Consider the following 14,510-nt stretch of genomic DNA (forward strand, 5'->3'; position numbering starts at 1 on the left):
TGTTTCTCTCTCATCGATGTTTCTAACTCTCTATCTCTCTCCCTTCCTCTCTGTAAAAAATCAATAAAATATATTAAAAAAAAAAAACTGATGGGAAGGCAGAACCAGCTATCCTTCCTGGCACAGGCAGCGCTGGCGTCAGGCAAGCCTGGAGCAGATGTGGCTCCCACTCCCACAAACCGGGCACAGGTGTCGCCGGCCTGAGGCCCTCCTTGCACCCCCTTACCCATCTCCTCTCTGGGAGAACGGGGGAGGATCAGGCTAGAAGAGAAAGGCTACAGGGAAGTGCAGAGCTTCCCAATGGGGCTGCATGGCTGAACCTTAGCTGCCAAGGACCTGGGAGCCACGCGGGAGCACAGGGTGGGAAGGGCAGTCAGCTCTCAATCCCCGCTCCCTCCTCCTGTATGAATGTAAGTGTGAGGGCAGCAGGAAGGCTCAGCTCGGGCCACTAAGGAAAGGGCACCCCAGACAGGTGCACCAACCCTCCTGTGGGGTTCCAGTGAGGAAGGAGACGAAAGGGGTGGGGCTGGCAGACAACCCAGTAGCTAGTCGGTGGGGTGGCTGAGTGGTGAGCATGCAAAGTGAGCCACTTTGGGAAGGAATGACCACGGGTGTGGCTGGCAGAAAGGATGACAGGGACGGAACAGAGGCCCAGCAGGGATCTCATCTGCCCTCCAGGCTCTCAGGCCTTGTCCTGCTGCGACCCCCACCCGCAGCCCTGCTCACCTCCTCAGCTCCTCCTCCAGGTCCTTGATCCGGCTCTCCAGCCTCAGTTTGGCTTGCCTGGCAGCTTCCAAATCCCCCTTCAGCACCTCCTGCTCCCCAGACAGCTGGTCCACTTTGGCGATGAGGTCATTCTTCACCACGTTCAGAGCGTTTCTTTGAAAAGGCAGAGAGACCGAAGCCTCCTGTGAACCAGCCGGGACGTTCTGTGATGGGGTCGCAGAGGGGTCCGCCCGCGCTTGTGTGTCTGAGAAGGCACAGCCTGGTCCAGGATGGGGGTCAAGGTGGTTACCACATGCCCCCACTAACGGCAGTGGCCACGCTCCCCAGGAGGGGCGAGCTCAGCCTTGTGGGTCCAGGTGCTCCGGGGGCTGTCCCCTGGGCTGGCTGACATGGCTGTCACAGGGAGGCCTGCGGAGGGGTACCTCAGCACCGGCGTCGACAAGAGCGCTCTTACTTGGTTTCTAGAAGCTGTGTGTTCTCCAGCAGCAGATTCCCCACTTCCTTGCCCATTCCTGAAACAGAAGGTGCCGAGGTTTTGTGCCTGGTAAAGCCAGACGCTGACTGATGCCACCACCTGCCTCAGAGTAACCAACATCGCCCAGGGAGCAGCCCACCCGAGAGGGCTGGTAAGAGGGCATCAGGACTAGAGGCGTGACCTGCAGGAAGACGGGCTGCAAAGGGAGGCCATGTAGACCATGGGGAGGCCTCTGCTGGCCTTCAGGCGGCTCTCCACCCAGAATGTGGTCAGGGATGAACCTGCCATGTGCAAGCCCCAAGGGGGTCCCAGATGGCCTCCGAACGGCACCGAGCAGGTCTCCATGGCCTTGACCGAAGCAGCAGCGCTGGGCTTACATTATGGACCATGGGTGGGGTTGGGTTCCTACAGCTTTCTACCAACACGAAGTCTTTGTACCATCAGGGCCCAGATGGCACCAGCCTGAGCTGACTCAACTGGCTCTGTGCATCCACCCCAGTCTCAGCCCTCCCACCCCCGTCGCCCCATCCCAGAATCACCCCTTTTACCCCACCCTGTGGCTTCCCGGCCCATCATGAAACTGACCCCTTTCAGAGCTGCTCCCCTCACCCCGCCCTAAGGGAATGGAGGTTGGAGCCATGGTGATAGGAACACAGAAGACAACACAAGATACAGAGAACACCTGGCCGAGGAGATGGGATGGCCCGTGGCAGGCGCAGCCCTCCACCACGGCTAGGAGCAGGACTGAAGGGACTTGGCCCAAGGCAGTGGGGTCAGCAGGTGAAGAAGGGAGTGGAAGTGAGGACAGTGCTCCCCAGGGCTAGTGCCCAGAGGGGCTGACCTGGCTGCTCTGTGACCAAGCCCCACAGTGGACCCCAGAGACTAAGCTCTCCGCAGACATGTCACACATCCCCCCCCCCCCCCAAAGGACTGAATCTAACCTTTTGCGTCAGCCCCCACACCCAGGTCTGTCCCTTTTATTTTTACTCCCCTCTGCGCTCTAATGCAGTCGTGAGACAAGATACACAGGCACACAGTGTGCTCAGCTTCGGGTTCTGTCTCCACTCAGACATCCCTGCCTCACCTGGGCCTGCCTCCTCCCTGGATGGGGCACAGCGGGCGCCAGGCAGGCTCAGCCCAGACAGGCTCCCGGGGGCCAGCCTACCCTGAGCTTATGGCGGCTCAGAGGCTGGGTCTGCCCCTCTTCAGCCGGCCAAGGGTCTGCTCCGAAGGAGGCTGTTGGGGTGTCAGGGCAGAGACCCCCCACTCCTCATCTCTACCCCGAAGTCCCTGCTGACCCCACCTCTGCCTCACCATGCAGAACAAAGCGGACGGCTCATGAAGCATGAGAAGGTGTCAGGTAGACAAAGGAAGCCCGAAATGAGAGACACACACACACACTGAAATGGGGCCGTGGCCTTACCAAAATAATCATCGCGCACTATGGGAGCAGTCCCAGTCCCACAGGAGATGGGCAACCGGGCGGGAGGAAGGATCAGGAGAGGCAGGGAGAGAAAACAAGCGCATTAAGCCTGGGTGGACAGCAGTGGAGGTGTTAGAGGGCTACTTCTCCTGCGTGGGAGTGAGACACAGGAGCAGGATGGGAGGGAGCCAGCTACTCCTGGAAAGTTTATCTGTCGGTTGCACAGGCCACCAGGCCAAGAGGACTTGCCGGGGAGGTGGAAGGTCAAGGCGATGCGCTGACACTTACACCACAACCTGGGTGGTGAGGGGCGGCTAAGCCACTTGAGGAAGAAGTCTCTGCAGGGAAGGAGACTGTGCCCGGGACCCTCGCGCCTTTGCACACTGCAGAGGCTGCACCTGGGACGTGGGGGCCTTAACACCTCCTGCTGCAAAGCAAGGGAGCAGGATCTCAGTCCACCTGCCACATGGGGAGAGGACCCTGAGCTGCGCTTGGCAGAGGCCTCACTGGATCCCTGGCTCCTGGGATGCACCCGACAGAGAGACACCACAGACCTGGGCCTGAGGCCTTGCCCAGGTAACTGCCCTATGCTCCTAAGGGCTCTGTAGAACCTTAAGAAATGACCGTGGGGGATTCATGACTTTCAAAAAGACAGGTCAGGGCACAGCTTCTCCCTCAGAGGTCAAGGTCACCATCAGTGGGCTAGGGAGCAAACCAAAATAAGCTTCCAAGCGGCTGCAGGCTGCTGAGCAAAAGCACGTGTGCCTTATGGCCTGGCCGGAGGCAGGCTGCAGTGGTGGCTGCAGTGCGACAGCAGCAGGGCGTGTCCCTGGGGCACCACCCCATTCCACCTGGACTCCACTGTGGGGAAGAGGGGACTACAGACAGACAGACAGGAGAGATACACACCTGAGAACTCCCCTGGGGCCATGTCCAGCGAAGCACAAAATGACAGGGAAAGTAAGTGACAAAGGTCAATTGATGACTGGAACCAACAAAATAAATTCTTAATAAAGAAAAAGCAACAATGATCAGCCATTTCCACGTTGACAAGCATAAAAGAATGCAAGCAGATGTCACCAGGCCTGTGGTGACAAATCCCATTGGGGGCAGAAACCCTGAAGGAAAAGGGAGGCCAGAACAGAACATCTCTCAGTCCCCAGGGGGCACAGAGCACCTAGAACCCCCGGGAGGGGGTGGGGGAGGGGAGAGGGTGGGAATCTAAAGCCTGCTCACCCCTCTAGTTCCATTACCCACCCATCAGAAGAGCCAGCCCTCTGCAGACCTGTAGAGAGAAGAGTATATGTGTGATGGTTGTGTGTGTGGTTGCCCGGGGATATTGTGCGCATGGGAGAGTGGTTGTGCATGTGTGCATGAGTGTGGTTGGGTATGTATGTACGTGTGTGGTTGCTAGTGGGTGGGGTGCCAAGGGTGTCCAACCACAGAGGCGCCCCTCAGAGTGAGCAAGCTCTCTGGAGTGAGTGAGCCGCAGATAGGCACCCGGCTTTGCAGGGTCCCCTGGCCAGCCTAGATCTTGCAGGAAGGGCACAATATCAAGTAAGGGATGGCCAGAACACAGGCCCACTGTGCAGGAAGGAAAACACTGAGTCAGAACAGAGGTGGGGCGAGGCATGCACTGTCCTCACATGGGTCCAAACTGCTCTCTGCTACACAACTGACGATAAGACCACACTGTTCCACTTGGTTCATTTCACAGATAAAAGAGATGGTATAAAAAGTCACTTGACTTAAATGGCAAAATACATAAATGGTTGCAGGAATTCAAATAAAGAAGTGCACCAGTTCAAAAGTGCCCTCTCTCTCATCTCTCCTTCCCAGGACAGCCACTGTTAACATTTGATATCCTTCCTCTCAGACCTCTTTCTCTATAAACATCGGTTTTTAAACAACAAAATCACAAGCACACTATCCACCTTCTTGGGGAACTTGCTTTATCTCACCGAACACTGTATCACGAAGACCCAGGGTCGCCTCGAACGCTGTCCTGTTCCTGCACAGGAGCGTCCCATCATTCACTGCGGCACTCACGCCGTGACTGTGCGGGGCATATGGTTTCGCATGAGCAGCCAGGATACCACAATGCACAGCCTCAGGAGTGGGCAGGTGGTGCTGCTTGAGAACCTGTGGTCCTGCTAAGTGTCCAGCCAGTAGCCCACACTGCCGGCGCAGCTCCACCAGGGGGGCAAAACAGAGCCTGCTTTGTCTTTGTCAATCTTTTTTTTTTTTTTAACATATTTTTATTGATTTCAAAGAGGGAGAGGGAGAGAGAGATAGAAACATCAATGATGAGAGAGAATCATTGATTGGCTGCCTCCTGCACATCCCCCACTGGGGATCGAGCCCACAACCCAGGCATGTGCCCTGATCGGGAATTGAACCTGGGACTCTTCAGTCCGCAGGCCAATGATCTATCCACTGAGCCAAACTGGCTAGGGCTGTCTTTGTCAATCTTTTGAGGAAAAAGAGTTATCTCTATTTTCTCTCAATTTTTATTTCTGTATTATTCCTGAAATTGAGCACCTTTTCATGTTTATTCGTATCTTCTGTAAATACCTTATTTTATCCTCTGTCCATTTTCTATTGTACTTGACGTATTTTAATGATGGAGATCATAAACACATATTCTCAATTTTCATGTGGTCACACCTGTCAACATCTTCCTCTATAGCTATGGCTATGCAAAGACCCCAAATATGAAAATGCTCTCCAATATTCTCCCAGTTCTATTATCCATGTATTATTGTGTTTAGACCTTTTTTTTTTTTTAATAAATTTTTAAATCAATTTTAGAGAGAGAGGAAGGGAGAGGGAGAAACATTGATCAGCTGCCTCCTGCACACCCTCTACTGGGGATCAACTCTGAAACTAGGGCATGTGCCTGAGCCAGGAATTGAACCTGTGATCTCTCAGTGCAGTGGGATGATGCCCAAGTAACTGAGCTGCCGGTTTGGCTCAGTGGATAGAGCGTCAGCCTGTGGACTCAAGGGTCCCAAGTGCGATTCTGGTCAAGGGCATGTACCTTGGTTGCGGGCACATCCCCAGTAGGGAGTGTGCAGGATGCAGCTGATCGATGTTTCTCTCTCATCAATATTTCTAACTCTCTATCCCTCTCCCTTCCTCTCTGTAAAAAAATCAATAAAATATATTTTTAAAAAATTACTGATTCAGTTAAGGTGACCTCCAGGTAAAATTCACTAATGTGCAGTTTCTAGTTCATCATTTTTTCCTCCCATCACTGTTTATGGAGATTTTGTACGAAAGTGACATTGGAGTGATGCCACCTAAATCGGGAGTCAATGATGACCACAGGACGTGGCCACACAGGGCTCCGAGCATCCGACAGCCCCTAGGGCTCTGAGAAGGGAGGGAGGGAACGGTCACGTGGAGAGGCCCACCAGTGAGGAGAGCTCGGCTGCAGACAGACGGACAGGCAGGCCACCCAGGGTCACGGGCAATGAGGAGGCTGGTCAGCACTCCCACAGAATCACGTGAGGGGCCAAAAGTGTAGCAGGAGCACTAGAGACGACAGGCAAAAGTGGGAATGACCCGCACGTCCATCAGTGGAAGCGTGATCCATCCAGACAACTGACCACTATGCAGCTATAAAAAGGAATGAAGTTCTGAAATCTACTCCAGCCTGGGTGAACCTCAACGGCACCATGCTAAACGAGCCCAGCCAGACAGGAAAGACCAACTGATAGGAAACGTCCAAAAGAGACAAAAGAATTGCCAGGAAGTAGAAGAGTGAGTGCTGCAGGCTGAGGGGCGGGGAGTGACTGCTAACAGGTTTCCCCTTGGAGGGTAAAATGTTCTCAAGTTACCTGCTGATGACTGTACAGCTCTGAAATGCTCACAGGCATTGGATACGCTCTAAGTGGGTGGATGGTATGGAGTGAAACTCCATCTCAATAAAGCTCTCTTAAAAAAGCATAGTGGTGGGTCAGAGTCAGGGCTTCCATTCTGGGTTGGACCTGGGTTCGAGTCCTGGCTCTGTCCTTTTATCTCACTCTCCCGAACCTCCGTTTCTTCACCTATAAAGTGAGGATACGAGCGGTATGGTGGACTAATGGTGACTGTGCACATAAAACGCGGGTGCTACTGGAGATAGGTACAGGTGCGGTGGGACCCTGCTCCGCCTCCCTACATTCTATTTCCCACCCCTTCCTGGCCAGCGGTGGCCTCTGACCCCCTCCATGCTTTTCTGGGGAGCAGGCGTTTATGTATTTATCAAATTCCCAAAAGCTCAAGAGAGCATCCTGATGTGCGGTGCCAGTTCTCAGCACACAGGTGTGCTCTCCAGGGCCTCGCTCGCCGGCCTGCAGCGTTGTAGCCTGCGAGGTTGGCCGGGCAGAAGGTGCTACTCGGGGACTCAGTGTGCGTGACTAGGTAACAGCCTTGACTCCTATGCCTTCTAACGCTGACATGTGGCCTTCCCACGGTACACCTGCCTGACAGCCAGGCCCTGCCCCTACTGGTGTGAGTACAAAGCAAGGGAGGCAGCCTCTGGGAAAGCAACGTGTAGCCAGTCCTCAAGAGTCACACCCTCCACCTTGAGGTTCCCACGCCTAAAAATCTGAGCTACAAAGACCATCAGAGATGTGGGCAATGATGTGCACCCACAGGCGTCCATGACAGCAGTGTTCAGACAGCAAAACTCAGAACCCAGAGAGAGCTGCCTGGGTAACTTACATCACACAAGGAAACAGTTAAAAAGTGTAGACCATTAGAAGCTCAGGGAAATGGCAACATCATCCACAAAGAAAAGGAGACATGAGCTGACCACGCACACCCCGTGTGATCTACAGTGCCTGGAAGAGTGTCACCAAGACATGAAAACACTCATCACAGCATGGGGGGAGGGGGAGGGGTGTCCTTTGGTTTTCACTCTCTTCTCGGTGACTCCTGATATTATCTGACTATTATAATATGCATGTATCATTTTTCACCAGCTGCCTCCTGCACACTCCCCACTGGGGAATGAAAACACTCATCACAGCATGCGGGGGGCGGGAGGGGTGTCCTTTGGTTTTCACTCTCTTCTCGGTAATTTCTGATATTATCTGACTATGATAATATGCATGTATCATTTTTCCAATTAAAAAATGCCTAAAAACAGAATATTTATGTCATTATCTGAACTATGTAAAGAAGAGTGGAAGGACATCAAAATACTACTAGTGATTGCCCCTAATTAGATCTTTCTGAATATTAATAGCTTTTGTATATTTATAAGTATATATTTTTACAATGCTTATGATAAAAATTCCATTAAAAGTACATATTGACGAAAGTGGACATACTGTTCCTAATCTTAGACGGAAAGATTTCAGTCTTTCACCACTGAATAAGAACATAATTTACAATACACACTCAAAAATGCACAAGATGATAAATTTCATGTGTATTTTACCACAATTTAAAAATGAGCTGAAAAAACTTCCATTTCAGACACAGGAGGTGCTGGCTAACACCCCAATTAATTATGCTCACAGGTGTTCCCTACCCCAAGACAATCAACGTATGAAAACAACCAAGAGGCTACGCCAAGACGAAGAAAGTGGCAACCTGCTAGACTGAAAATACCAAGGGGACTCTTCCACGCAGGCCCAGGCCTGCCAACCGGTGCAGCCGGAAGGCCGCCGTGATCCTGGGGACCGTGCTGACCACACGAAGTGCCCAGCATGGGAGCCCGATCTGGGGCGTCAGTGTTCATCAGTGAAGTGACAGCCACAGAAAAACGAGCAATGAAAGCCCTTCAATGTGAGCAGACAGCGAACTACAGATCACGACGCAGAAGGCAGCCCTCGAAGACTCTGGGGGAGGAGAGTAGTTTCCGCCCCGGCGTGCCATGTGCACCGTTGAAGCGGCTGCCCCGGTTGCAGATGCTGCTCCTGCCCGAGCAGTGGGGACAGAGCAGCCCTTTCCCTGTGAGCCACTTCAGGGGAGCTGGGTGTGGGGAGAGGACCCACAGAACCACTGCTCCCTGGAAACACAGCCACACTCCGCCCCGAAGCCCACCCTGCCAGGGGCTCAGTGGGGAGGAAGCGCTGAGCTATAGTCCCTGAGGTCCTGGAGCTCTTCCCACAGCCTGGCCTGGGGGACTAGGCTGCTTCTTAAGACTCGGGCTCTGGTCAGACGGTTGGGGTTAGGGGTCTTCAGGGGTTGGGGTGGGGAGCACACAAACATACGATCAGGGCCAGGAGGTTTGAAACCCACTGAGACTCCCGAGGTGACACTGACTTCCCGCCTGCCTGGCTTCGAACCATATGGGCAGTCCTTGGGTACCAGCAGCTGCCTGGCAAAACCCAGGTGCTCTACATGCCTGATGGCCACCCTGGGACGGAGGGAGGACCAGGAGCCAGTCTGTATCGAGTGGCCAGCTCTGCACCCACATCAGACCCAGGCACAGGGACCTCTGGTGGAGACCAAGGTGCTGAGGGCGCAGAGGCACACTGACCTGCCTGGCATTTTCCTTTTGGATGGAGGAGCTGGCAACAGCCTGCCCTTCACACACTCCTAGGGAGTGGACTGCCTGTGGGCAGGGGCGGTGCTCCAGCCTGGTGCTAATTAGCATGGGTGTCTTTCTGGGTGAGATTTGTTCTAAAACTAGGTAGAGGCACAACTCTGAGTATTCTGTAAGGGGCTGAGTTTTATGGTGTGTGAATTATATGTGAATAAAATTGTAGGAAGAAGTTCTAGCTCACAGCTGACAGAGACTTGGCTTTCATCACAAATGAAACCAACAACAGCCCAGGGCCCTAGGGTCACAAGACAGCTTGTGTTTACCTAGCAGGTCGGCCCCTTCGTCCACGTCCCCGATGACCTCGGACCCCGCGGTCGACAGCTCGTGGTACAGGGAGTCAGTGTTGATGCCAAAAGCCTTGTTGACAATCCCCTGGGTTGGGCTGTGAGGACACGCAGGGAGAATGGCAGAGTGAGTGGGCAACATCCATGGGCCAAGGTGACACCCTACACAGGCACTCAAAGCCAACACTGCTGGTGCAGGTGCAGGCGTGGTAGGGGGCAGCGGTCAGCCCGACATCCTCCCACTGCGAGAGGCTGTGGGGGCCCCTCAGCAAGGGCAGAGGCTCCTGAGGTGAATGCTGAGCTGACGGGGACCCAGCCCCGGGCCCAGTGAGTACCTGTTGCCAGTGCGGTCGAGGCGGGGCTCCAGCTCTGGGGTGGAGTCGATAATGTCTGGAACATCAGACCACTCGTCACTGCTGCCCATGCCTGGGGGACAGAGGGGGACAGGGGTCAGGAGGGTGCCTGAAGTTCCCTGCATTACTCACAGTCGTCCTCTGGCCCCAGGTCCAGAGACCCCTGCTAGACTACCGCCAGGGAGACACCCTCAGGAAAGGGTTTTTCCCAGGCGGGTGGCGGGTGGGGCTGTCCCCCAGAACCTTGCTTCCTTCTCATGTTCTCCTGTGAACCAGACACCGTCCCAATTTTTCTCCCTTTTCCCTAGACGCATCTGCTGGATGGTGGTGGTCTGTTGTTAGAAGCTGAGTTGAGTTGTATCCCCCAAATTCACACATTGAAGCCCTAGCCCCCAGGACCTCAGAAACTGACTGTGTTTAAAGAGTTGATCAAGGTAAGATGGGGCTGTTAGGGTGAGCCCTGCTCCCATCTGACTATGTTCTTCTAAAAAGAGGGGATTAGGATGAAGACACACAGAGGGAGGACCATGTACACACACAGGGAGGAGATGGCCTCAGGAGAAATCGGCCCTGCCCACACCCTGATCTCTGACTTCTGGCCTCCGGAACTGAGAGAAATAAATGTCTGTGGTTAGCGTGCCCAGTTTGTGGTGTTTATTATGGCAATCCGAGTGGACTAATACATCTTCCAAAATGACAATATGTAGGAAGGAGAGAAATCTTCCTGGACGGATGAGGGTAGGGAGGGCAGGAGAGCAGGTGGCAAAGTGGATGGTGGCTGCAACGCCCAGGGAGTGCCTGGTAGGCGCGGTACCTATGCTGACGTTCCGCATCTCCTGCGTGACCTGGACCTCCATGTGGCGGCTGTTGCGCTTCTCCCGAGCCCGCTTGCTGCTCTTGGTGCCGGTGCCGTAATCCCCCAGGGGCTGCAGGCTCTCGCTGAGGGGGGTGACGGCGGCCGAGGGCACGGAGGACGTGGGCGTGTTGGACTTGGTGCCTGTGGTGCTGGGCGTGGCAGCCACTGAGGACTGGCCTGACTCGGACATCTCATCCTGGGGACACTAGGGCCAAACACAGGAAGAGGGGGAGCTCGTTGTGCACCCCCGACTCCGGGGCTCTGGATGAGGCCCCTCGCTCAGCTTCCTTGCCACCTGACCATAATGAACCAACATCCGAACTGGGACAGGTGGACCCCTGCTCTCCCGTCGGGCCGATTCCTCGTGACCTAGTCACGTGGCTCATCTAGCCACTGCCTCTGGCTTTCAGGAGGCAGCCACCACTTTATGTAAATGAGGGCTTTCAGCTTGCACACGCCCCGATGATGCCGCATGTGATGGACATGGAACTACACAGATATGGCAGGCAACCCTTTGCAGCCAGTGGGTGGTCAGAAACAAGTTGCAGCCCAGGGTGGGCGGAGGGCTCTAACGGGGCCAGGGAGGAGGCCTTCTGACCCAGTTCTCACTCTGCTGCTTGGCACTGGCTGTCCCACCCACTCCTGTATCCTACTCCCCACCCTGGCTAGTCAAGAGCTGTGAGGGGTGCGCACCTCCCCAATTCTGCCTGTCATGGCCTCCCAGACAGACACAGCAGGGGATATGTAATGCTCAACCTCCACAGCTCAAAGGGACCACAGTCTACTCCAGACATCTACGCAAGTACAAACTGAAATTCCATTTCCACAGAACGGGACACCCCCAAAATGTCCCAGGAGTGAAAAAGACCAGGTAATTAAAATCTGCAATCGACTGTTAACCTTAAGGTTTTCTTGGAGAGAACACATTCCACTTGAATCAGTATAGGATGTGGAGCAAACACTTCTTCTCCTGCAGCCTTCCCTCATGGAACCATTGGACAATCACAATAAAAATAGCCCCCCCTCGTCTATCGATAATCGAGTCACCGAGCAGGTGCCCAGAGCCTCTCTGCAGCCTGTGGGCAGCAGTTCCCCTCGGCCCGTCCCCTTTCATGGTGCCCAGAAGGGCATGGTCTCAGGAGGGCTAAAGCTCCTGGGGTGGGGGTGCGGCTGAGAGGCGGCTCACAGTGCACATCGCCTGCCCTACGGTGCCAGGGCACACGGTTTCTCCAGAGGGCACACTTCCAAGGGAACTTCTTAACCGGGGAGGGGCTGGTGAGGGGGTGTCCCGCCCGCTCCAGAAAGCTGGATGAATGCTGGGACCCACCTATACTGCCTGTGACCAGGAGCCAGCGCTGGTTGGAGACTTCTGAGATCTATCTATTCCAGCCAGGCCCAGGCAGGACACTGCCTCTCCCTGGGACAGCAATTTCCAGCTTCATCTAACAGGCCCCCGAGACTTCTCTACCAGGAATCAGTTCCACATCCTCCTCTAGGTAGGGTTTTCTGACCTGGGAGGCCGTGTCCCAGGGGACACCTGTGACATCTGGAGACACTTGAGGGGGTTAAGTGCTCTTGCATGGGGTGGGTGAAGCCCGGGGGTGCCGCTCCACATCCCACAGAGCTCAGGACAGCCCCACAGCCCTGCTAGTCGAGATGCAGAGGTGAGAAGCCCTACTTGAGGGCTTGTCCCACCCTCCTTAGACGCACCTCTTTTAACACATTTCAAAAAGGATTCGGATTCTACAGTTTAGGGTCCAACTGAGAAGGAAAACTCCTTTCCTTTCACAGCACTGACGCACACTGAAAGCTCCCGTGATGGCTCCCCAGGTGCTGCCCTCTACACGTCAGGGGCACTGGCGTCCTATGGGGAGGGGCGCTCTGCGCCACCAGGTCCTGTGCTAGCCCTCGCGAGAGGGTGCAGGAGACCAGGTGCGGGAATTCCAGGAAGACCAGGAAGGTGAGGTGCAGGAGGCCCCTCTCACTGAACCACACCCTCCAGCCGCCTTCCGCATCGGCCGTTTCCCAGCCTACCTGCGACTCTCAAACTTGTGTCTGTGGTTTTTCTGTGGGTCTCCTTGACCCTGGTAATCACGGTGGGAAATTCTGCGACAAACCAGGACGCCCCCAAGCGCCCTTAGCTCTCCGTTACCCTGTGGTCCACCACTTACCCACGGGACACTCCCCCTGGCCACCACTTACCTAAAGGCAAACCTCTCAACCTCCTAAACATCAACGTGTAGCAGTGACCTCCAAATGCAAAGACCCACACTCTTAGCGGTCTTTCCTCACCATGAGTAGCCACAATTGTTTGGTTAAAACACTGAAAATACAGTACATAAAAACAAATAAACAAAACAAAAACAACAACAAAATGAAGAAATTAGAAAAACCTTAAAACCTAGAACATGAAATTAAAGGAACTTAAATAATTGTTTGAAAAATTAAAAATAAAATAAAACACACCTAAGAACTAAAACATAAAACACTGTGATTTATTAAGAGAAAGACTGTCAGACGGCAGAGGAGCAGAGAGAACAGGTGTCACGAGAGAAAGGCGGGCTCAGACGCGGCAGGAGAAAGGGGCCCGGGAGGCGGAGTGCGAGGGCCCGGGGGTTTCTGAGGCCCGAGGCTTCTGAGCTCCCAGGGAAGCCCCAGCAGCAAGCTCAGTTTTCTGAGTGAGAGTGGGAGCAGTTGGCTTACACGGCCAAGTCGGGCCTGAACGGTGGGGATAGCTGGGACCCCACAGCCCCACCCACTGGCAGGACGGCCCACAACTGGCAGGTGAGCGCCGGGGTCAAACGTCACAAACATGCTCACTCCCTGGAGCAGAAGTAGAACCAGTAGAGTAACAGCTTGAAGCTGCCTCCTGCAGGCAAGCCAGGCACCCAGAGGCGAGCACAGCCAGCGAGGAGCTACAGCAGGAAGGAAACTTCCAGGACATCTGGGCCCCATGTCCACACCCCAACCCTGCCCAGATGCCGAAGCCCGCTGCCTCCCACAGGCGTCTCCCGACAGACTCTGCAGGAAGTTCACCGGGCCCAGCGTCACCCCTCCACCCCTGAGGGCGGCATCCTTACCTGGCAAGGGGGTCAGTGTCCTGTCCTGCCACAGCCTGCCTCCGCCAGACAGGCTGAGCTCAGACTAAATGGGGCTGCAAGTGACCAGGGGCCCTGAACGAGTGATGGGCCATGGGAAGTTCCTGCCCTCGGTTTTCTCAAGGACCCCCGTTCCGGGGTGCATTCCCTGGTTAGCTGTGCACACCCAGGATGTCGGCTTCTCAAACTCAGAGAGCCGGAAGCCATTGGCATGTGCAGGGGGTGAGCACAGCCCAGAGAAGAGAAGCTGCCTCCTGCCTGTGACTCTCCTGGTTGCTGTGCAAACCTCAGATACCAGAGCTCAGTGCACTCTGGGCTGGCATCAGGCTGGCCACAGACGGGTACTGTGGGGTGTGTTTGGGGGACGGTCACCAAGCTCAGCCCTAATAGACGGGCCACCGTAACTAAGAGGGGGTTGGCCTGGACTAGTAGGTGCCAATACAAGACCATGCCCTTCTGAGCTGGTCCAGTTTCTTCATTGTTGTCACACCTGAGGGAGGGGTCCCACTAACCCAGGAAAAGCTGCAAAGGGTTGTATGCAAAGACTGGACTCCTGAATGGACATGGGGCGACAGGGAGAAGACCTTCACTCCACAGCACGGCTACAAAACCTGGTAGGTGGAGCTGAACTGCAGCTGGCCGAGGTCACTCAGGTGCCAGTGGTCCCCCGAAGGCACGAGCTTGCCCCCCATCTGTGCACGTACCATGCCGTCGGTCAGGGGGAAGACATTCAGAGAGGTGGGGCGCTCCT

The 14,510-nt window shown here is 54.9% G+C and overlaps 1 protein-coding gene across 1 annotated transcript in view; it reads right to left on the bottom strand.

Annotated features, from left to right (window-relative positions):
* Nucleotides 1-14,510, bottom strand: part of MAPK8IP3 (mitogen-activated protein kinase 8 interacting protein 3) — a 54,469-nt gene that overhangs the window by 13,462 nt on the left and 26,497 nt on the right. The window contains exons 7-14 of the mRNA XM_015564058.1: nt 14,371-14,510; nt 10,620-10,866; nt 9,788-9,878; nt 9,432-9,550; nt 3,534-3,545; nt 2,625-2,642; nt 1,181-1,238; nt 727-879 (exon numbers count right to left, since the gene is read on the bottom strand). Of these exons, the coding sequence (XP_015419544.1) occupies nt 727-879; nt 1,181-1,238; nt 2,625-2,642; nt 3,534-3,545; nt 9,432-9,550; nt 9,788-9,878; nt 10,620-10,866; nt 14,371-14,510 (838 nt within the window). The remainder of the gene's footprint in view (nt 1-726; nt 880-1,180; nt 1,239-2,624; nt 2,643-3,533; nt 3,546-9,431; nt 9,551-9,787; nt 9,879-10,619; nt 10,867-14,370) is intronic.

The sequence above is a fragment of the Myotis davidii genome, unplaced genomic scaffold, assembly GCF_000327345.1.
Source record: "Myotis davidii unplaced genomic scaffold, ASM32734v1 scaffold599, whole genome shotgun sequence".
Lineage (NCBI taxonomy): Eukaryota > Metazoa > Chordata > Mammalia > Chiroptera > Vespertilionidae > Myotis > Myotis davidii.